General features: G+C 40.3%; 1 protein-coding gene across 2 annotated transcripts in view; it reads right to left on the bottom strand.

Annotated features, from left to right (window-relative positions):
• Window positions 1–24586, bottom strand: part of LOC126475088 (putative protein-lysine deacylase ABHD14B) — a 58211-nt gene extending 33625 nt beyond the window's left edge. Inside the window, exons 1-3 of one of the 2 annotated variants that reach the window (XM_050102657.1) lie at window positions 24036–24586; window positions 23850–23957; window positions 23594–23765 (exon numbers count right to left, since the gene is read on the bottom strand). In XM_050102657.1, coding sequence (XP_049958614.1) covers window positions 23594–23765; window positions 23850–23957; window positions 24036–24134 — 379 coding nt within the window. In that variant the 5' untranslated portion in view covers window positions 24135–24586. The remainder of the gene's footprint in view (window positions 1–23593; window positions 23766–23849; window positions 23958–24035) is intronic. The other variant, XM_050102656.1, reaches the window with a different exon arrangement.
• Between the last annotated feature and the right edge of the window lie 557 nt (window positions 24587–25143).

The raw sequence follows: 25143 nt of genomic DNA, 5'->3' as shown, positions 1-25143 counted from the left end.
AGAGATTGGGTTCAATGTCCGTCCCACTTCCTCCCTTATGACCTCTTGAAGTGTCTCGGGTTTTTGCTCGCCGTGCAATCCAAGTGCCTTCTGAACTTCCTCTCTCACTATCTGACGAAGAACACGTGTGAAATCAGTTTCTTCCTTCATCACAGATATGATGTTTGGAAGCCATTCAAACTTCTTGCTTGTAATTCTTTTTTGATGCATTGTCTCGATATACTGGCACAATTTTATGAAGTCGTCTGCTGTCGAAACCTCCTTCAGGAGTAGGGCTTGATATAAGTCCACAGCACACCCTTCATGAGATATGCAACCTTATCTTCCTCCTCCATTATAGGATCCACTATTTTACACAGCTCTAAGACGTCTTGAATGTAGGATGCTGTAGTTTCTCCTGGACGCTGTGCTCTGCACTTTAATTTATCTCCAGCCTTGCACTTCTATTGTTGTGTGTCGTCAAAATACTTCCGCAGTTCTGCCTGGAATACTTCCCAGCTAGTGAACTTTTCCTCATTGTTCACATACCATTGCTTGGCAGTGCCCTCCAAGTAGAAAAATACGTTAGCCAAACACACGGTGTCATCCCATTTGTTAAATTTAGTTATACGCTCATATACTTTCTGCCACTTGTTTGGATCTTTGCCATTGTCACCAGAGAACCCGGAAGGATGTCACATGTGGTGGCACGTAGTTGCTGTCATTGTGATGTCATGTTCTTATTCTGTCTCAGATAGATAGCAGTTTGTTGAATCTGGCTCGAACTCGGGTTTCTCGCCACATAAACGGTAGATCTGTCATGGTCTAATGGGAGCCACTGTGTCGTCAATAATGTGCCTTATCACAGGTTCCAATACCCAGCACCTCCACCAGAATAATATCACATAGAGGAAGGTGTAAGTAGATGAATGACAAACATTAACTTCACTTAATGAAGGCTTATTCAGCACTTGCACATACAAGAGTGCGGAGCGAACTGCCTCTGGTCGGGGGGGGGGGGGGGGGGGGGGGGGGGGGGGGGGGGGGCGAACCACTTATGGTAAAGTGACACGTTCCACATCATTATGAAATGTTGTATTCATGATCTACGGAACAAGTATTTATGTATGTATGTGCTTTAGACCTTAGTACTGAATCACGTGAAGAGGTATGGCTTCCACTGGAAAGTTGTCACCCACAAGGATATTATAAAAGCTGTGTCAAGGTTCTCAAACTCCTGAAGTACGAAATTACAATGAAATGAACATCCTTAACTGTTTACAGGCGTTGACATACATCAACGGGGACAGATGAAAATGTGTGCCCCGACTGGGACTCGAACCCGGGATCTCCTGCTTACATGTCAGACGCTCTGTCATTTGAGCCACCGAGGACACAGAGGATAGCGGGACTGCAGGGATTTTGAGTGTATACCTGTCCTTTTTTCCCCCTAAGGTAAGTCTTTCCGCTCCCGGGATTGAAATGACTACTTACCCTCTCCCTTAAAACCCACATCTTTTCGTCTTTCCCTCTCCTTCCCTCTTTCCTGATGAAGCAACCGTTGGTTGCGAAAGCTTGAATTGTGTGTGTATGTTTGTGTTTTTTTGTGTATCTATCCACATGCCAGCGCTTTGGTTTGGTAAGTCACATCATCTTTGTTTTTAGATATATTTTTCCCACGTGGAATAACAGTTGCTTCATCAGGAAAGAGGGAAGGAGAGGGGAAGATGAAAGGATGTGGGTTTTAAGGGAGAGGGTAATGAGTCATTCCAATCCTGGGAGCGGAAAGACTTACCTTAGGGGGGAAAAAGGACAGGTGTGTGTTTGTGCGTCTATCAACATGCCAATGCTTTTGTTTGGTAAGTTACATCATCTTTGTTTTTTTATAAAGAAACATTCCACATGGGGAAAATATATTAAAAAAAATAAGTTGTCCCCCCTAAGGTAAGTCTTTCCGCTCCCGGGATTGGAATGACTCCTTACCCTCTCCCTTAAAACCCATATCCTTTCATCTTTCCTTCTCCTTCCATCTTTCCTGATGAAGCAACCGTGGGTTGCGAAAGCTTAAAATTTTGTGTGTGTGTTTGTGTGATTTTTTAAATTGTGTCTATCTACCAGTGCTTTCCCACGTCTTTCTTTCATTTATAATATGTGTTTAGAATCTGGAGTTTTCCCCAATGTACTCCAAATTGCTGAGATGATGCCAGTTTTAAAAAAGGGAGATTAGCATCTGCCCCAATACTACTGGTCAATTTCTATTGTCCCAGTTTACTCCAAACTTTTTTAGAATACAATGTACAACCACCTAAATAACTACAAGGATGGTTTGAAAAGTTCTCGGAACAGAATGGACATAAAGTATGTACATCACTGAATTTTTTTTATTTTTCAATATAGCCTCCTTGTAGATTAATGCACTTGGTCCAACAATGTTCCAGTGTCTTGTTACCATCTAGAAAATGAGTTTCCTCCAAGCCTGCAAAATAGTTGTCAACTACAGCTATCAATTCTTCATTTGAAGTGAATCTTCATCCACCAAGAAAAATTTTCAGTTTTGGGAAGAGATGGAAGTCTGATGGAGCCATATCGGGTGAATAAGGCAGGTGTGGGAACAATTCATACCTTAATTCATGTAATTTTGCCATAGTGAAGGCACATGTGTACGGGCGTGCGTTGTCTTGATGCTAAACCTGGCCATTTTTCACATATCTTTTGTTGCAATTTGTCCAGGAGGTTAGTATAGTATTCTCCAGTAATTGTTTGCCCAGTGGAGAGAGAATTTACAAACAAGATGCCCCTTCAAATCCCAGAAGACTGATGCCATGACCTATCCCACTGAAGGAACTGTCTTTGCTTTCTTTGGTGGTGCAGAATCAGCATATTTCCACTGCTTTGACTGTTTTGTGTCTAGGGTATAGTAGTGAACCCAAGTTTCATCTGTGGTCACAAATCGGTGCACAAAATCTTGTTCGTTTCTCCTAAAACCAGCCAAACATTGCTGCGATATGTCCATTCTCATGCGTTTTTGATCCAGCGTCAAGAGTCGCGGCACCCATCTTGTAGATAATTTTTTAATTTCTAATTCTTCAGTTAAAATGTGATATACCCTTTCAGATGACATCTGGCAAGCATGAGCAATTTCACGCACTTTGAATTAGTGATCCTCCATGACCATTTTGTGCACTTTTGAAATGATTTCTGGAGTAGTGACACTTATTGGCTGACCACTGTGCGGATCATCAGCTAAGCTCTCCAGACCAAATTTAAATTCATTTGTCCACTTGGCAACAGTTGAATATGAAGAAGCATAGTCCTCCAGTGTATTCTGGAAGTTGGCATGAATGTCCTTTGGTTTCATATATCTCTTTATGAAGTACTTAATCACTGCTTGAATCTCAATTTTTTCCATCTTTGCAAATCACTGTGCGGGAACAACAACAGAGCCACATCACAGCCACAGCTCTCTTCCAAGAGCACTGATGTGTCATGCATTTACAAATGATTCAAATGGCTCTAAGCACTACAGGACTTAACATCTTAGGTCATCAGTCCCCTAGACTTAGAACTACTTAAACCTAACTAACCTAAGGACATCACACACATCCATGCCCGAGGCAGGATTGGAACCTGCGACCATAGCAGCAGTGTGGTTCCGGACTGAAGCACCTAGAACCACTCGGCCACAGTGGCTGGCCATGTGTTTACAGGCAACAGTCCAATCAATATCACGTGAACAACTCGATGATTTCGGAAAGCATGAACTTCTCCCCAACAGACAGTATGGATTCCAAAAAGGCAAAAACACCACTACTGCTGTCACTGAAGTTGTTAACCAGATGTTAACTGCACTTAAAAGTAAGGAACTAGTATTAGCTGTGTTGTGTGAACTCAGCAAAGCTTTCAACTGTATACCATTTAATGTCCTACTTGCAAAACTGGCATATAATGGCATAAACAGCCCGTCTTTAACAGTAATCAAATTATACCTAAGCAACAAGAGGCAGTTTGTATCAGTTAAAAATAGATGTTCCTCATAGAATGAAGTCTGGTGTGGAGTGCCACAGGGCTTGGCCCTAGGCCCCTTTCCATTCATCTTTGCCATTAACAATCTGACTTACCTTGTAGGAGCAGATTCAATAGTTTCTTATGCATATGACATAACACTGCTCAGTATGCACCATGGCATGATAAACCTGTATCAGGCAGCACAGGAAACATTAGAACTAACAATGAATTGGTTTTCTTTCATTGGGCTTCTATGTAATCTTACAGCAACTAATTCTGGGTTTAGCTACAACCGCGCAAAGCAAATCAATAAAATTGTTAGGCTTTTACATTGATTCCAAATTAAACTGTGAGGCACATATTAGCCACATCTGCAAGAGAAAAGCGAGAGTATGCTATCTCATGTGGAAAGTGACAGATGCGGTCACTGAAAAGTATCCGAATGTGGCCTATTTTGGCCTATTTCAATCACACTTTTCCTACAGTATACTGCTTTGGGAACACACTTGTCACGTCAGTGAAAAATATATAAAAATTAAGAGCAGGGAACCCTGCTGTCCCCTCTTTATCAAGCTCCAGTTATTAACTGATGTTAATCTATATATCTACACAGCATTGCTTTATGTCAAAAGCAAGTTAAATGAGTGAGACTATACACCTTCCCACTACCAGAGGCAACATGGACCTCGATATACTGAGACCAGAGTCACAAAGACTGCAAACTCACACAAAACAACACACTTAAAACTTTTTTAATAAACTTCCAATACCTACTTGGGCAATACCCTATAGTATTTTCAAAATTGAGATATATGATTGGTTACTCAAACACCCATTTTACAAGATAGTCGAACTATATGAAATAAATGCGACTGACAATAGTATTTAAGGATACTTACGAGGGTTGGAACCTAAATAGTGGCAACTATTTATTCACAACCGATACAAAAGACTTACATGTTTGCACCTGTTACTGCCCTTCAAAGCAGTCACCAGCGTTGTGCAGAACCCACTGCCAGTGATGTGGAAGGCGTAGTACACCATTAGCAGAGCCTGTTCTCTTGAAGGTGCGAATAGAGTGGTCTACTGCCTATCGAATCTGTGGAACAGTTCTGAAGTGAATGCCACAAAGTGGTTCCTTTATCTTCAGAAATAAATCAAAGTCACACGGACTTAAATCTGGGGAGTATGATGGATGGTACAGTACTTCCCAGTCCCATTGACCAAACAGAGCAGTGACAGCTTGCGCTGTATGAGCCCGCGCATTGTCGTGCAAAATGATGGGTGGGTTGTGCAGAAAGTGTTGCTGCTTCTTTCGCAAAGCTGGTCGCAAGTGATGCTCCAAGAATGAACAATAATACCGTGCATTGATGGTCTGTCGTGGAGGAACATAATGTGTTAGGATAACACCATCACAGTCATACATGAGAATCACCATAACTTCAGACCATTCCATTCGCACCATCAACAGAACAGGCTCTGCTAACGGTATACTATGCCATTCACATTGCTGGCAACAGGTTCTAAGCAATGCTGGTAACTACTTTGAAGGACAGTAACAGGTGCAAACATGTAACTCTTTTATATCGGTTGTGAATAAATAGTTGCCACTATTTAAGTTCCAACACTCGTACAAAAGTTATGGAATTACATTGTAAAAATGTTACGGTAAAAACTGTTAATTGCTTATTTAATATTCAAACCTATTCTGCCATATGTGGTCAATGGTGAATAAACTGAACAGAAACTGAATACACTGATGAAAGCAATTTTATAATCAAACTGGAAAAAGCTGTTGCAATGGACACACTCACCACCCAGAATAGGACACCAGCTATTTCTCATACTGAAATAAATGAAAGAACAATTGGAAAAACAGAGTACAAATTTTCTTGGTACATGGATACAATTGAGCATGAAACAGACATACAGACTACATGAACATAAAACTGAGTAAAACTTGTTTCATAATACAATTACTAAGAAATTGCACATCATATGATAATCTCAGGACGATATATTTTGCTATGTCCACTCAAAATTGGAATATTGTGCACTATTTTGGGCAAATTGTGGAGTAAGTTTGAGATCATTTAGATTACAGAAAAAAGATCATTAGACTAATGGAAGGGATAGACCAGAGATCATCATGCAAACCACTACTCAAGAAAAATAAAGTACTCTACTTGTATGTCTTTACATACTTGAAAATGTTATTAATATAAAAGAGAAATTGAACAGTAACAGCCCATGCATCACCTGCAATGAATCTGTACACACAAGACAAACAAATTATGTATATGGACAACTGACAAATACAGCACCATTACAGGAAAGCATACCTCATCCTGGCATCAAACTGTATAATGCATTCCCAAATTCCAAAAGAATAATAATAGACTGAAACATTTTCAGATCAACAGTGAAGGGTCACTTTGTGAAGCACTGCATCTCTACAGAAAGGGGATATCTAGACAAGCAAAACTGTACCATCAATTAAGATTGTTTTTATAATGTGTAAACAGTAATATTGTGTAATATTACCTTTTGTTAAACTGATGTCTGTAAAAAATTTCAAGAGATGTGTATATTGATTAAGAAATGGTCCAATACTTTTTGTACACTGTACAGTCCTACATTCACAGGACCAATAAATAAATGTTCAACAACTTAAGATACTGTAATTAAAAAAAAAGTAGTTCTATGTCAATAATATGAATTGAATCAGTCAACTCATACAAATACCTGGCTACAACAATCTGTGCAGACATGAAATTGAATGGTCACACAGACTACATTGCAGATAAAGGAGTCAGACTTCAGTTTATTGGTAGGATACTGAGAAAATGCAGTCACTCTATAAATGAGAGTGCTTATGAAACACTCGTGCAACTTATCCTAGAATACTACTCACGTGAGTGGGACCCACAGACCCATGTCTAACAGGATTAACAAAGGATATTGTAATGATCCAAAGAAATGTCAGCACTACAAACTTTACTGTAGCATCCTAAAGCAGGTAATAAATAAATGAAAAAATATGTGCATTAAGTCTGAAATTGATAAGTCTGACAACAAAATACAAACAATTTCGAATGTAATAAAGTGGGAAACTAGCAATAAAAAAAAAAGGGGGGGGGGGGAACAGGACATCCATTGAAATTAAACAAGATACTAATATTGTAAAGAAATCTGAAATGGTTGCAGAAATCTTCAACAGGCACTTTTTGTCAGCAGCAGAGAAGGCAAGCTGTAAAGGTTCTGCGGATGAGTCATTGGCTCTTCTACAGAAAGCTATCAGTAATAGACCCCCTTACCTCGTGTTACAGTAAAAGAGATTGAAAGAATTATTACCTCATTAAAAAATAAGAAGTCTGTTGGTGTGGACAATATTTCCTGTAAAATAGTGGAATATTGCTATAAATATATAAGTCTTGACTTTTGCAATAAATTCAATATATCTCTGCAAGAAGGAATAGTCCCCGACAGGCTAAAACTAGCTGTAGTGATACCACTGTTTAAAAAAAGGTGAGAAAAACAATGTTACAAACTATTGCCCAATATCCCTCTTAACCATCTTTTCCAAAATTCTTGAAAAACTCATGCACAGGCTGATTGTCAATCATCTTAGCTTCCACAATATCCTAAACAAGAGTCAGTTTGGATTTCATGCTGGTCTTTCTACAAAACAAGCAGTATTCTGTTTTACCAACCAAGTTCTGGAAGCCATGAACAAAAAATGTCTCCAGTAGGTATTTTTTGTGACCTCTCAAAAGTCTTTGATTGTGTAAACTGTCTAGTCCTTTTGAAAAAGGCAGAATATAATGGGTTGGATGGTACCATTGGTTTGTGGCTCTAATCATACCTAAAGGACCGAAAGCAGACTGTAATGCTGAATGGCTCATCCAGAGAATCTGCTTCATATGCGTGGGGCTCAGTAAGTTGTGGTGTGCCACAAGGCTCTGTTTTGGGTCCACTGCTATTTCTCATCTTCATTAATGATCTCCCACTTTCTTCTGTTACAATCAGTAAATTTACTCTTTTTGCAGATGACACCACAATTCTAATTGACGATTTTACAGACAGCAATCTTGAACAAACTACGAATAAAGTTTTCAAAGATATTGTAAACTGGGTTTCTTAAAATGGTCTCTCACTCATACAGATAAAACCCTTTATATGGGATTCCATACTCCACAAAGAAATCTGGAAGAAATTAACATTAAGAGCAGAGATCAAGAAATATAAAAACCTGAGATTACAAAATTCCTGATAAATATAGACAGGAAACGTAACTCATCAGCACACATTCTTCATCTTTATAAAACACTTAGCTCAGCAATATTTGCACTACGGGTTATTGCTTCAGTGGCTGAAGTGGACACCATTAAGGCTTCATACTTTGGCTATTTTCATTCATTAATGTCATATACTATTATATTCTGGGGGAACCAACTTCTCACAAAGAAAATAATCACTGCATTAAAAAAAAGCCATTAGAATAATGAATGGTGTCCATCACAGGCACTTGTTTCGAAAGACTGGGATCCTTACCACTTCCTCACAATATATCTTTTCCTTGTTGACCTTTGTCTATAAAAACCATTCTATCTACAAAGATAATAGCCAATTTCATGACTTTAACATGAGAACCAATAACAGTCTGGACATTGAACTGAAAAGTCTCACTATGGTTCAAAAAGGAGCTTACTACTCCAGCATTAAGCTGTTTAATGCTCTCCCACCACACATCAAATGCCTTCACAAAATATTGCCGGCATTCAAACTAACTCTCAAGGAGTACCTGATAGAGAAATCTTTTTATACAGTTGATGAATATGTGAAAGAAAATGTACGAGGGTTATTCCAAAATTAAGGTCCGATCGGTCGCGAAATGGAAACAAGTAATCATTCAGATCCAATTGCCATAAGGTCACCAATTCCTTTCTCAAATTTTAATAAATTGTAAAGTTCATACCTTATTAAACTTCCTGGCAGATTACAACCATGTGCTAGGCTGAGGCTCTAACTCAGGATCTTTGTCTTTCACGGGAAAATACTGTACCAACTGAGGAATACAAGAACAACTCATGATGCATCCTCACAGCTCTGCTTCTGCCAGTACCTCATCTACAACCTACCAAACTTCGCAAAAGCGCTCCTGCAAAATTTTCAATCTGGAATCGTATCTTGTTGTTTACATGAGATTCAAGTTCTCACCATCGTGTGTAGATTGTCTAATTATCCTAGATAAATTTCTGAAAAGACATTTAATACAACACTCGGTAGATCTTCAACCCTGCCATCTGTATTAAACTTATGAATCTCACAACCTGGAAAACTGCACTCTTCCCCATTACAACAGCATGATAAGAGAACTGATGGTTTTAGACTCACTGACCTTTCTTGGAAGTTTTTAATCAATTTGATACTTCATGTACTTGCTGCTATAGATAACCAGTTAATATTTTTGGGCCATTTTTCATGCACAGCTTCTCCCAGATGGTGTGGCATCCTGAATTGGCATTCATCTCACTATGTGTGACTGTTTTTGACAGTAAATAAGCCACTAACAAAGGCATCCAAGCTGGCTGTTTCTTCCCTCTATAGTCTCGATTACACTCTTCACGCCAACCCTTCTCCTCCGATACATGAGTACCCAATGAGACCAAATCTTTCCCTGTGTGTTTTTCTGGCCATTCTAAAAAGAGCAATCTCATTTGCAACAGATTAAACAACTGAGGCTAGCTCGAGAGTCTTTCCAGCAACAGACTATGTCAACGACAACCAGGCAATTGATATCCTTGTAGTCAAAGACTCACGATCTGTGAACAGTCTGTCATTCTACCCCTGACATAGCTGACCAATCTCCTCAGTCACATCAGAATGTACAGCTCGAGATCTCAGGTGACATCAAAGGCACCTTAGGTGCCAGAGTTTTTATGCTGGGCACCCTCACTCCAGCACAGCTCTGGACAGCAGCCAAAGCCTGTAGACAGTAGGCAACACAGCTTCTATAACTAGTACGGTCCCTAGGCATCTTTCACAACCAAACAGAATAATCTTAGCTTAAGAAAATTAAAAAAAAAAAAAAAAAAAAAAAAAAAAAAAAAATACTAAAACCGAATAATTTATATGTAAGTAGAAGGGGAATCACTGTTATCAGCTGCAGCAGGACATTAAGCGGAATCAGTGGCAATGAGCGAAAATGTGTACTGGACCAGGATTTGAACCAGGGATCTCCTGCTCACTAGGCAGGTGCAATAACCACTGTGCCATCTGGGACACAATGTTACTGCAACTGCACATGCTATCTCAGTACGCCTCACAGCCAATCCACACTCCCACCGAGTGCCACCTATCTGCCTAGCAAGCAAGAGATGCCGGGTTCAAATCCCGGATGGTATGCATTTTCGCTTGTTGCCACTGACTCCACTTAATGTCCCACTGTAGCTGACAGCAGCAATCCCCCTTCCATTTAAATTTAATGTTTTGAAGCTGCGGAATCTGCGTGGTGTCTGTTCTTTCAAAGGAACAGACAGTACGCATTAATATAACCAAATAATTTAAGCTAAAAACCTCAAGAACACTAACTTAAGAATCAGTTGAGACACTTCTTACTGCTACCATGTGGAGGGAAAAGCAATTAAACCGGACACAGTCAATACACACATGTAACAATAATAACCTTACATAATAAGACAGCTAAATTAAGACAGACAAGATAAGATCCTATTCACTTCAGCACACATGAAAGTAAATGGCACAAAATCAAATGCTGATCTGTTGCTGTTTAAGCTGGTAACAATGACTGCTATTACTCAGACAAAACAATAAGAGTTATGCTATTTGTGGCTGGTCAGCAGGTGTGGCTTAAGAATTAAAAGCGCATTAGAATGTAACACATTTGTGCACTCAGTGTGAGAATAATGTGGAACCTTCAGTTCAATTGTAGAACAAATATGAAAAATGGCCATAACTGAGAGACTTGTTAGTGAGTATGGAATATCAAACACGAAAGTGAAAATGATATACGGTTTATGGTTGACTGGTTTATACATACAAAGGTTATTTGGTGGATCTGAAAATGTATAGTCCAATATCCAGGAAAATGGCATACACGATCTTTTTGCAGATCAGTGTGGTCAGATTCAGCAGTTCACAACACATACTAATTGGATCATACATATACATTCATCCTCAACACTGTGTAGCAGTAACTCTGAATTCTGTAAATGGGAACTGTCCCTCCCACGCACCCTTCAGTCTTTTAACTTCCACCGCCATACATCTGTCTCTGCTCCCTTTACTTGTTTCATTTCCTTTCATTCTTATTTGTCCTTTAAATGTGATCATTAAATATCTGTACATATGATACGCAGTACATCAATATAATGAAGTTGGGGCGAGTTATTTATGAAAAAACAGGTAACCAATGTAGTTTTAGCAGCCATGAGAAACAATTTTATAAAGTACATTTATGAGCTATACTAATCTACGCTGAGGCAGAATAATTATGGCTAGAATTACCAGAATTCAAGTATTTTTGTTGAATGTAAGGTTGCAAAGTACAATGGACAATTAATTATCACTGATTAGGTACACAGATACGTAAGCGTGTATGTCCAACCCAAACGCAAGAATGTTTCAATGAATTCTTTATAACTGTAGTGAAGTTTGATGTCAGCGTAACAGATTATTACAACAATAGATATCCCTTTGGCCTTGATAAAGATTCTGAACACCTTACAAAGTTTTCAGAAGTTTCCATGAAGGACACAGAGAATGCAATTTTAGCATAAAAAACAAAAATTCTGCAGGTTGGTATGAAATACCCACTAAAGTTGTAAAAGCAATACACAATACAATCATACATCCACTAGCTCAAGCAATTAATTATTGTTTTGGAGATTCTGCTTCCCGGTGTGCTGAAGTATGCCAAAGATAAACACTTTTCGAAAAGGGATCAAGAGAGATTATAGGAAATTATTGTCCTATCTCAGGTCTCCCTGTCATATCTACAATATTTGAGATATTTGCTGTTACCCAAATCCAATACCTCACAGCAAAATATTCCATTGTACAACTGTTACAAGAAACTGTTTTCCAATGAGATGAGCTGGTTATAGCAGAACATCTCCTCTAGGAACAAATATTGATTTTAACAGAAATCAATTTTGTTGACAAGATAAGTACATCATTAGAGAAGAGCAATAAGGTAGTAGGAATTTTCTGTGACCTCACAAAGGCTTTTGATTCTGTAAACTATGCCTTATTTATTTACAAACTTGACACGTATGGCATTAGGTGCAGCAATCTACAATGGCTTAAATCCCTTATGCAACAGAAAGGAAAGAGTTGGCATTACTTCAAATGGGATAAATTATAATTCTGACTGGAAAATAATAGCTCAGGGTGTTTCACAAGGCTCCATACCTGGCTCAGTCCTATTTCCATTCTGTGTTAATGATTTACCATTAAATATCAGCTCCCCATCAGTTCTGTTTGCAGACAATATGTCTAATGTTGAAAATCAGAAAAAAAATCCCAGATCATTGACCAGTATCCTCAGCACTATAACCCTGTGCATCACATCTGGACACGTGTCACGGCACCTGGCCACCAGCATTCTATACTCAAATACTCTGTCAACAGCACCTGAGTGCGCCAGCCGCTGTCCGTGACTTGGGCACACTGCACGGCACCCAACATGCCATCTACTGGAGCCCTCTATATAAGCACAGCACAGCAGGTGCTTGACCTCAGATTGTATTCTGCTGTTTATTGTACCATTTCTGTGCTTGTTGTTTACTTGAATGTGGACAAATAAACTTTTGTTCTTTGTGGTCGAGCCACACTACTGTTTGAGTCTAGCATTATGGCACAACTGGTTATGAGTGTGGTGTTCACTTCCAGGTGTTAAGCCTATTTGGTTGTTTTGTTGGTTCTAATGTCCATGGAGGCAGTACTCGAATATCTCCTCGAGCAGCAGCAAGCTCTTATGGATGCTACCACAAATTTTCAGTCACATCGACTATGCAGTCTTCTATGCCATCAGCCTACTCCTCGCCATTTGCCCCTTAGGATGATGCAGCCGATGACTGAGACCCTTAAAGAAGTGGCGTTGGCAACACTTCCTTGTTTTGGGTGTGACAGTTGCAAACATGTAAGGGTTTGCTCCTTTCTTAAATTTCCCCTCGGATTTACCAGCTGTTTACCAGTTAGCCCTGCTCCAGGAACCAGCATCAGCTTTGCTCAATGATAAGCATAAGTTGTTGTCCAGTTGTCACTGTGAGTGCATACATCATTGCAGCATGGACTGAGGTCTATCACTGTCATAAACAGCTCCATTAGTCCCACTGGGCTTGGTCAGATAAACTCCACAGCCTCAGTTGCATATGTCAGTTTGTTACTGATGTTCATCAGGATTCCTATGCAACTTCTACGGTCCGTGCTACCACCATTCGGTTTGCCCTGGACAAGGAGGCGCATCAACATGCACTACAGTGGGAGAATCCATCTTTAGCTGAAATGTTGGTCAATCTTTCAAGGTATCTCATTCTGCTGGTGATCAGATTGAGGCTTGGTGACCATGGTGGCTCTATTTCTGGTCATCAGGCATCAGTCAATTCCCAGGAGGAGGACCGTGAGGTAGCCATGCATACACAGCCTCTGCAACACAGGACATTGATGTGCCCTAAACAAAAACAGCCACAACATATGCAGCACTCCCATCTTGCCCATACTGTGCAACATGACAGGACCATGTGCCTTAAGTGCTAGGTGACTTACAACTACTGGAAAAAATGACATACAGTATCTGTGTATTGTTCCCAGCTGCAGAAATGGATATGGATGTTAATTGCCTGTCTCCTGCTTACAAATTAGACAAACTGTTTATTGAAGTGTGAGTGATGGGCAAAGAACTCAGGCTACAAGTGGACATGGGTGCAGCTGTTACATTTATGAACACACAAATCTATGTGGACTTGGGATCTCAAGTGTTGTCTCCAATTAATTGACGTTTGGTGAATTACAACAGGCAGAATATTCCAATATGGGGGCAATTTATGGCTCCCATTGCATATACATCTGTGGTCTGTTCCTTAACTTTTTTGGTAGTTAATGATGCTGATGCCAACAATCTGCTCAGTCTGGATGCTTTTGGTTTTTTCATTGCAGATGCATTGCACCTTGTTACCAAGCAGGCCTTACCAGCAGTTAGATAAGCGTTATTCTGCGTTCTTCCCTCTTTTTTTTTCAGATGAGTAATGTTATGTCACTTATTGTACAGCCCATATTATCAGGAAACCTACGGTACTGCTGCATTTTTTCCTTACTTGCCCTACCCCTATGGCTTTGCACGATCAAGTGAAATTAAAAATGTACAGACTGACACCATTGGGGTCATACAGCCTATTATGTCAAATGAGTGGTCTAAATACTGAATGTCCAGCTCTGCCTTTGCAGTGACTTAAAAGCTTCCATTAATGCTCATCTATCAGTGACACTTGCCCTTTGCCCTGCCAAGACAAGCTGTTGGCCAAATTCACAGAGAGCCAGCTTTTCCCTAAAATAAATTTACCTAAAGCCTATTTACAGGTTTCATTGAATGAGGCTTTCAAAAAGCTCCTTATGATCAACTCACCCTCTGGGTTGTACCAAAATCAGCACGTCCCATTCAGTTTGGTAGCACCCCTTTGATTTTTCAGCATTTTCTGCAACAATTGATGAAGTCTCTTCCAGGGTGCATCAACTACCTCTCTGCCATTGTCATGATGGGTGCATCCATGGAAGAGAAAAATGCAGTTTATGTTCCTTGTTCACAGTCTTACATACAGCAGGGCTGAAGTGCAACTTGACCAAGTGCCACTTTTTTCGGCCATCCATTGTGTGTTTGGGGTTTGTGGTTTCTCGGGATCATCAAGTTGGCACTGTCAAAACTCTGACTCGCCCTTCCAATGTCAAAAAACTCCAATGTTTTTAGAGAAAATTGCCTACTATCGTAAATTCATTTCAGGTGTGGCCACATTGGCCCATCCTCTCTATGAACTGCTTCACAAACATGCTGCTTTCTGGTGGACGCTGGCCTGCGAACACGCTTTTGAAATCTAAATTACATTCTGCAGTCTACCTTCCATCCTAGCCACCACCCAGTCTTGTTTACAGATGTCTCTCAGTATGGTCACAGGGCCATTCTTGCACATAGCTGTGAGGACGGTTCTGAGAATCCGATAGCTTACGCGTCAAAAACACACAACTCCGCTCAGCAGCACTACTCCCAAGTTGAAAAGAAAGCACTTGTTATCTTAGACGCCCTCAAAAAGTTGTGTGTGTTCTTGTATGGATCTACGTTCCACGTCATTACAGATTGCAAGCCTTTGTTTATGTTGTTTCATCCTTCTAATTCATTGCTTGAGAATGAAGCACATCATCTCCAATATTCGGCCTTGTTTCTGTCTCATTTTAGGTGTACTACACGGTATGCCACTGCCAATGCACTGTCCTGACTTCTGATGAGGTCATATCCAACTTTTGATCAGGATGAGCTCCTTTGTTTTCACTTTGCAGTCGAGGCACAATGTACAGTGGAAGGGTTTTCAATTACATATGTGAAAGAAAATTCCTGGCAGATTAAAACTCTGAGACAGATCTCTGCTCAAGCCCAAAAGCTTGCCATTTGTGGGCACTGCTGTTACCAACTGAGCTATCATGGATGACACACAACCAACCTTCACAGTTTCATTCTGCCTGTAGTTATCAACTAGTTTCCAAAATAACACACACTCAGCTGTAGAGTGAAATATTCATTCTGGAAGCTTCTATTTCCACTTTAGTGTAGTAAGCCCAAGAAATTTAATTTTCTTGTGTATTATCAAGACTACTTCCGCCACAGCGTATATCTGCAAAGCAAGTGGTAACATTCATGCTTATAGTTTTCTGTGTGTCCATAAATTATGTTTGCTTAGACCAGGATTTTATATCAGAAGTGTTTCCATTGACTACACCATCAAGCGTATTCTCTCCACTTGTTATCAGTACCTATGTGTTATCTGCATATAAAAATGAATTAGCCTTAGGAATATGCTTAGGCATGTCATTAATATAGGCCCGAAAATGCGAAAAGGGCAGGACCAGGAACCAAGCCATGTAGGAACAATATATTTTACTTTCTTTGTTTACTTGGCCAGTAAGATAAAGACTTATTAGAGTTCCTGTTTTCGGCAAACTGCCCCTTTCCATAGAGACAGCTACAACATCAGTTACAGACAGGGACAGTGGCAAGGGGAGCGGGGTGCTATAGTCCCCCCCCCCCCCCCCCCCCGCAAAGGAGTATCATATTAGACTGGATAAAATGACTTCAGAAATCAGAGAATATATTACTCCAGCAGATTCAACCATTTTTTTATAATTACGTAGTAATACAGGTTGCAATGTATTTCAAACATACTTTAACAAAAGAATAAGAGTGGCAAATAGCACACTATCTAAGCCAATAAATATCATTTAACTTAAAATGGGCATCTTATTATTTATTAATACACATTTTTTACCCTGAACTACAAAACTCTTACCAAAAACTACTTTAAGCGTAACAAAATTTTACCAGTATGTCACCGGAGGACCCCAACTCTCCTTTTGTTAAATGATATTCCATTCCCCCAAACCCCTCCCCCATTAGCCCCCCCCCCCCCCTTCCCCCTTGTAAGACTTCTAGAATCGCCCCTGATTACAGACAGCATCTCAAATTCCATATTTCACAAGTTTTGCAACGAGTAACTCAAAGCTGACCATATTAAATGCTTTTCACTATTCAAGAAATATGCCGACAGTGGATTTAGTTCTTTTCCATATTCATGACAGCTCACCATGATATAAAGTTTGTCAGCATGTTTATAAATACAGATTTTGCACATGTAAAACGTGGTCACTTGCTGGCTATTTGCGTAACTTTATACACTCCTGGAAATGGAAAAAAGAACACATTGACACCGGTGTGTCAGACCCACCATACTTGCTCCGGACACTGCGAGAGGGCTGTACAAGCAATGATCACACGCACGGCACAGCGGACACACCAGGAACCGCGGTGTTGGCCGTCGAATGGCGCTAGCTGCGCAGCATTTGTGCACCGCCGCCGTCAGTGTCAGCCAGTTTGCCGTGGCATACGGAGCTCCATCGCAGTCTTTAACACTGGTAGCATGCCGCGACAGCGTGGACGTGAACCGTATGTGCAGTTGACGGACTTTGAGCGAGGGCGTATAGTGGGCATGCGGAAGGCCGGGTGGACGTACCGCCGAATTGCTCAACACGTGGGGCGTGAGGTCTCCACAGTACATCGATGTTGTCGCCAGTGGTCGGCGGAAGGTGCACGTGCCCGTCGACCTGGGACCGGACCGCAGCGACGCACGCCAAGACCGTAGGATCCTACGCAGTGCCGTAGGGCACCGCACCGCCACTTCCCAGCAAATTAGGGACTCTGTTGCTCCTGGGGTATCGGCGAGGACCATTCGCAACCGTCTCCACGAAGCTGGGCTACGGTCCCGCACACCGTTAGGCCATCTTCCGCTCACGCCCCAACATCGTGCAGCCCGCCTCCAGTGGTGTCGCGACAGGCGTGAATGGAGGGACGAATGGAGACGTGTCGTCTTCAGCGATGAGAGTCGCTTCTGCCTTGGTGCCAATGATGGTCGTATGCGTGTTTGGCGCCGTGCAGGTGAGCGCCACAATCAGGACTGCATACGACCGAGGCACACAGGGCCAACACCCGGCATCATGGTGTGGGGAGCGATCTCCTACACTGGCCGTACACCACTGGTGATCGTCGAGGGGACACTGAATAGTGCACGGTACATCCAAACCGTCATCGAACCCATCGTTCTACCATTCCTAGACCGGCATGGGAATTTGCTGTTCCAACAGGACAATGCACGTCCGCATGTATCCCGTGCCACCCAACGTGCTCTAGAAGGTGTAAGTCAACTACCCTGGCCAGCAAGATCTCCGGATCTGTCCCCCATTGAGCATGTTTGGGACTGGATGAAGCGTCGTCTCACGCGGTCTGCACGTCCAGCACGAACGCTGGTCCAACTGAGGCGCCAGGTGGAAATGGTATAGCAAGCCGTTCCACAGGACTACATCCAGCATCTCTACGATCGTCTCCATGGGAGAATAGCAGCCTGCATTGCTGCGAAAGGTGGATATACACTGTACTAGTGCCGACATTGTGCATGCTCTGTTGCCTGTGTCTATGTGCCTGTGGTTCTGTCAGTGTGATCATGTGATGTATCTGACCCCAGGAATGTCGCAATAAAGTTTCCCCTTCCTGGGACAATGAATTCACGGTGTTCTTATTTCAATTTCCAGGAGTGTACATATATTTTTTTAATTTTAACCTAACACAAAATTTACTAAATGAACCGAAGGACATATATATTACATATTCAGAAATTCTTCTATGTAGTAGACGGACTGTCAATTAGAAATGATTACTACTTGTTTTTAACATTTTCATTACTTCCCAGTATCTAATTCATAAGGGAGGTTGAGATATATTTTTATGGCTGCATAATTTGCTCCTTTCCATGCTAAAGTAAGGTTAAGTTGTAGATAGCACATGCTATTTTTCAAATTATGCCCGATTCTGCACTTCGTAAGAGAGAAAAAATATTGTGAAAAGTACAGGGGCATTATTAGTTGGCTTGTATCTAATTTTTTGAGGATGACATACTTACACCACGTTTCTGTGCAATGAATGCTGTGTGTGGAGTTACCCTAGAAAATTCTGTCATATAACAACAACAGAAGGAACTAGGCAAAATACAATAATTTTCTAATGTTTTTATCACCAAAGTCAACAGTAAATTTTACTGAGAAACAATGTGAGGAAATCTATAATATTTGATTTCAAATTAAAGTGCTGATCAATATGAACACCCATGAAGTTTGAACAACCAGTTCATAAACATTTCCTTTCCTTCATCCTGTAGTGATGAGAATATATACATCTACACAAATACACCGCAAGCCACCATATGTTGCAGACCGGAGGGTACACTTATCCATAATAGTCATTTCCTTTTCTGTTTCACTTACAAATAGAGTAACGGGAAAAACTGTCTATATGTATCTGTCCGAGCTGTAATATCTCTAATCTTATCTTCATGGTCCTAATGAGAAATATGTGTTGGTGGCAGTAGAATAGTTCTACAATGGAGGTTCTCTCAATTGTCTCAATAGTGCTCTTCGTAAAGAACATTGTCTTTGTTCCAATCCCATTTGAGTTCATAATGCATCTCCGTCATAGTCGTGCGTTGATCGAAACTAGCGGTAACAATCAGCTGTCCTCTGAATTGCTTTGATGTCTTCCTTTAGTCCAATCAGGTGGGAATCCCAAACACTTGAGTAGTACTCAAGAACTGGTCGCACCAGAGTCTTACAAAAGGTCACCTTTACAGATGAACCACACTTTCCTAAAATTTTCCCATTAAATATATAAATGTGGCAAACAGTCACCTTGCACAGAATTGGATGAATTTTTTCGGTGCCTATGTTAAGTGGTAGACCATTTACCAACAATACTTTTGACATTCCTGGTGGTTTCTGATCTATGAACTAGCATGTGTCGAGGTCCTGTCTTTGCTGTGGTTTTCAGTTCAAAGACTGGTTTGATGCAGCTCTCCACACTATTCTATCCTGTGCAAGCCTCTTCATCTCTGAGTAACTACTGCAACCTACATCCTTGTGAATCTGCTTACTGAATTAGTCTCTAGGTCTCCCTCTACGACTTTTAGCCCCCACACTTCCTCCAGTATTAAATTGGTGATCCCTTGATGCCTCACAAGGGAACCTCCCCTTCGCATCCCTCTCAGATTTAGTTATAAGTTGGCACAGTGGATAGGCCTTGAAAAACTGAACACAGATCTATCGAGAAAACAGGAAGAAGTTGTGTGGAACTATGAAAAAAAAAATTAGCAAAATATACAAACTGAGTAGTCCATGTGGAAGATAGTCAACATCCAAGAAAAAGCGAGCTCAGGAACGCCGTGGTCCCGTGGTTAGCGTGAGTGGCTGTGGAACGAGTGGTCCTGCGTTCAAGTCTTCCCTTGAGTAAAGAGTTCAATTTTTTATTTTCAGACAATTATTATCTGTCACCAGTGTCATATAGAATATATCAGATGTGTTTTCCTGTGGAGGAATCGGTTGACCTATGACCTTGCGATCAAATGTTTTCGGTTCCCATTGGAGAGGCATGTCCTTTCGTCTACTAATCACACCGCTTTGCGGTGCGGTCGCAAATCACATACACTAAACTTATTACAGTGAACAGAGATGTCAATGAACGAACGGACAGATCATAACTTTGCGAAAATAAATTTTTCACTCGAGGGAAGATTTGAATCAGGGATCTCTCGTTCCGCAGCTGCTCACGCTAACCACGGGACCACGGTGCTCCCGAGTTCAGAGTTACCTTTATGTTGCTTACCTTGCACATGGACTACTCAGTTTGTATATTTTGCTTTTTTTTTTCATAGTTCCACACAACTTCTTCCTGTTTTCTCGATTGATCTCTGTTCAATTTTTCAAGGCCTATCCACTGTGCCAACTTATAACTAAATCTGAGGGGGGTGCGATAGGGAGGTTACCTTGTCAGAATATGTCTTACCAACTAATCCCTTCTTCTAGTCAGGTTGTGCCACAAATTTATCTACACCCCAATCCTATTCAGTATCTCCTCATTAGTTACATGATCTATCCATCTAATCTTCAGCAGTCTTCTGTAGCACCACATTTTAAAAGCTTCTACTCTTTTCTTGTCTAAACTGTTTATTGTCCATTCTGTAAAGAATCCGTGTCAGCATTTTGCAACCGTGGCATATTCTGTTAAGAATTCATGTTAGTATTTTGCAATCGTGACCTACTAAACTGATAGTTCGGTAATTTTCACACCTGTCAGCGCATGCTTTCTAAATAATTCGAATTATCATATTCTTCTTGAAGTCTGAGGGTATTTCGCCTGTCTCATAAATCTTGCCCACCAGATGGAAGAATTGTGTCGTGGCTGGCTCTCCTCAGGCTATCAACAGTTCTAACGGAATGTTGTGTAGGGTACTCCTTGGGCCTTGTTTTGACTCGGGTATTTCTGTGTTCTGTCAAATTCTTCATGCAGTATCATACCTCCTATCTCATCTTCATCTACAACCCCTTCCATTTCCATAATATTGCCCTCAAGTACATCTCCCTTGTATAGACCCTCTATATACTCCTTTCACCTGTCTGCATTCCTTTTTTTTGCTTAGGACTGGTTTTCCATCTGAACTCTTCATATTCATGCAGGCGGCATCTACCTTACCCTAGTGATATATGCTTCTGCGGCCTTACATTTATCCTCTAGCCATTCTTGTTCAGGCATTTTGCACTTTCTATCAATCTCATTTTTTAGACATTTGTACTCCCTTTTGCGTGCTTCATTTACTGCATTTCTATATTTTCTCCTTTCATCAATTAAATTTAAAGTCTTATTTTGCCCAAGGATTTCTACTAGCCCTCATCTTTTTACCTATTTTATCTTCTGCTGCCTTACTATTTCATCTCTCAAAGCTACCCATTGTTCTTCTACCGCATTCTTTTCTCCTATTCCTGTCAATCATTCCCTAATGCTCCCCCTGAAAATCTTTGCAATGTCTGGTTCTTTCAGTTTATCTAGGTTCCATCTCCTTAAATTCCTACATTTCTGCAGTTTCTTCAGTATTAATCTACAGTTCAAAACCAATAAATTGAGGTCAGTTCCCCCATACGCCACTGAAAAGTCTTACAATTTAGAAACTGGTTCTGAAATCTCTGTCTTACCATTATATAATCACTCTGAAACCCTCCATTGTCTCCAGGTCTCTTCAACATATATAACCTTCTTTCAGTGTTAGCTATGATTAAATTATGCTCTTGTGAAAATGAAATAATACAGTTTATGGTTAGGATTCTCTCTGATGTTAAATCAAAGAATATTTGAATATCTTCAGGAAGACACAAGGTAAGTATTGGAACCCCTTGCATTTTGCAGTATGGTGTGATTGTAAACAATAGGCTTCAATTCTCAACCAAACTGTCACCTTCCAACTGAGGCTAGACCTCAGGCTGCACTATATATATCAGTCTGTCACCACAACCAAAATTTTGGGGAGGGAGAGAAAGTAAGACATAGTTTTAGCCCAATATTGCAATTTTTCCGTAATTAGTTAAGCCAATTTTTCCCTTTCTGATACAAAAGTCTATCTTTTGTCGATCAACTGAAGCAATCGATGCCACTTAACTGACTTAAACTACCACCTTTCAACATAAAAAAATCTTGACCTTGGGCCACGCAATGGATAAGTAATTATTTCACTATTATCTAAGATGAAGTATTTACATCCTGTGACTCTGCCACCTCAACCAAACTGTCATGTTCCAACGTAACCTCAACTATGGGTTACATTACAGATCATTGTCACCCCAACCAACCATTTCAAAATCTGATACAAACACAAAAGAAATACTGTCAGTGGCCTGCACTCTTTCTGTTTGTATAAAAGCACATAGGATATGACATGCCACCTTATCATTCCATTACATTAGCCTATATTACGAAGCCGACATCCAGAATCAGTAGGTTCAGTGGACCCATTATTGCTATTTTTAACTCATCAGGATACATTTCCTCTCTGGAGAATGTATTTATAATATTCGCCAAAGGCTTATTAATCTTGATGGTCCCGCCAAATTCATAATCCTCTTTATGTTTTCACTCTCATGAGGTTTACATTTCTCTCTGTCACACACATAATTTAATTTTATTAGTAACCTTAACCCTGTGGCACATAGTGTCCACTACAGTGGACAACTTTACCATTTTCAATCAGTCCTGAGGCTGGAAATGCACACAGATCACTGCAGTGCACACTCCCTACTGGTGTTGTGCACTGCCTGCATTTGCAGCCTCACGACTGATTGAAAATGGCAGAGAATTGACCATTAGAAGTTGTCCACTGCAGTGAAATTAATGCACCACAGGGTTAAAGTACTTTCTCCTTCCTCACGGTATCACTTTCTGTCTAGAGTTACAGGTTGCAAAGTTCTGGGAGGGGGGAGAGTACTCCCCTGTTCAGGCATCTATCTACTGCTTCATGTTACTTATATCTTAATGTATCATTACAGTATACAATGTATTGAAATTTTCAGCACATAAAATGTGTTCTGGGCAAGTTCCCACTTTGTCACTTGAATAAATTGTGAATTCAGTACAAAGATTAGATGGTCCTTTCGTTTGAAGTCCCTTACAACCTTCTGCACAGGTATTGTTATTGCAAACAGGTACTGAAATGTCAGTATAATGAATAGATTGATAAAAAGTAATATTATCAAAATGAGGAGTCATAGCACAAAGTACGAGAGTTAGTCAAAATATAAGTACTTAAATACATATTAAACAGGTACCTCCAATTCTGAGGGCAAATATCTGAGGTCCAATATAATTCTACTAAAATATGAAAATACCGGATGCATTAGTGATTCCACATACATTTTTATTTTGTAGTCATTATAACGTGTCGTTTAAAAGTCTTGAAGTTACCTGGTAAGTCAACTGCAACCGTTTTATGACCTAATGCTGCCATTAACTGCAGTGTCCCAAGATTTTCCCAGGTTTCTGACTTAAAACTTCGTCCATGTAGGAAAAGAAGCGATTGTCCGGATGCCTTTACACCATTTGGAATTTCGGCTTCTCGGTAAAACATGTCAACGCCCTATTAAATGACATATGTTTTACTATTGTATTAAAACGCTAATGTGAACAAACGTTGGATTCGTACAAAACTTGGCGTACATACGTGTATTTTATGCGTGTGGGAAGTGATTTGTACATCATTTTTTTTCTTAATAGCTTCTTCAGGAATTTCTTTACCCAAAATATCAACAGTTTTCCAGTCGATTGCCATCTGCAATAACCACAATTTCACAGTTAATGTAGCACTGCACAATGTTGTACACAATCTAACGCTGAGAAATCTACTCACGTCTAGAGTATGCTGGTAACTAAACTTTCCTGGCGCAACGATGATAATAAAAACACAGACAAGAAAGATAACGGCTCCTAATTTAATTCCACGCTTCATTGTAGCCCGCGAACAAACAAGCAAGATAAAAATATGTTTGCACCATACTCTCAGAAACTGACAGAACTATGTCTTCTTCACCTAAGCGTTGAAAGACAATGCCACAAAACCTTCAAATATTAGCACTTCCGTTTACCCGCAATAGAAACGAGATCGTGTGTGTGTATGTGGGCAGACATGTCATCTTTTCATCTTTCGTAATTCCAAATTGATTCTGTTGGCGGTTCAATAGTGTGACAATAGGTAACATGCTGATAGACAGACAAGACAAAGCGTTTCCCACATTTTATTTTAGGAATTATACAAAAATGATGAGTTTACAATAATCCTTTGATACTTGGGAAGACAGAAGTGGAACTGTAAAACACGAAAAGGGCAAAATATAGCACTTCACAAGAAAAAAGTCCGACAAATTAACTGCTCTGTTTCGTTTCCGTGAACCAGCCACAGTAGAGGACACGTGACACTCCCTGTGCGCCCAATGCAAGCATTTACTGCGCAGTGTTTTAAGAATACAAACAACAAAAAGAAGCCGCAGATCGAGGGGACTGACCCTGAAAATCTGCTAAAGGGTATATTGCTGTCAGAAGCCGATGATTATCTACATTAGCTTTCTTCGAATGGAAGATTAAACTTTTAATAACGTTTTAAGGCCCTTGCAAAAGGGAAAATTTGTCAAGATTCGTTCGTATTTAGCAACGGATGTGTCAAACAAGTCCGTACACCTACCAAATCAAGCAAATTTTTCAGTTTAATCCCTTGAAACAGATGCGTTTCGTGTACTCTGTATTCTGATATTAATGACTACAAATGCAGGTAAAACATTTCTAACATTGACTCTGGCAATGTTTTTGAAGAGGAACGCGAAAACCAAGAAAAAAATAAGACGCAGGTCCAGAGAATGGTTTAAAATGAGAGAGGATTATACACATGAAAATCTGTTAACAGAAATGTCACATTCAAAACCTGTGATTAGGCCTAAATCAACTTCGTGCTAATAGACCTTGGA

The sequence above is a fragment of the Schistocerca serialis genome, chromosome 4 (assembly GCF_023864345.2).
Source record: "Schistocerca serialis cubense isolate TAMUIC-IGC-003099 chromosome 4, iqSchSeri2.2, whole genome shotgun sequence".
Taxonomy (NCBI): Eukaryota; Metazoa; Arthropoda; class Insecta; order Orthoptera; family Acrididae; genus Schistocerca; species Schistocerca serialis.
This window is presented reverse-complemented; position numbering and strand designations above follow the sequence as displayed.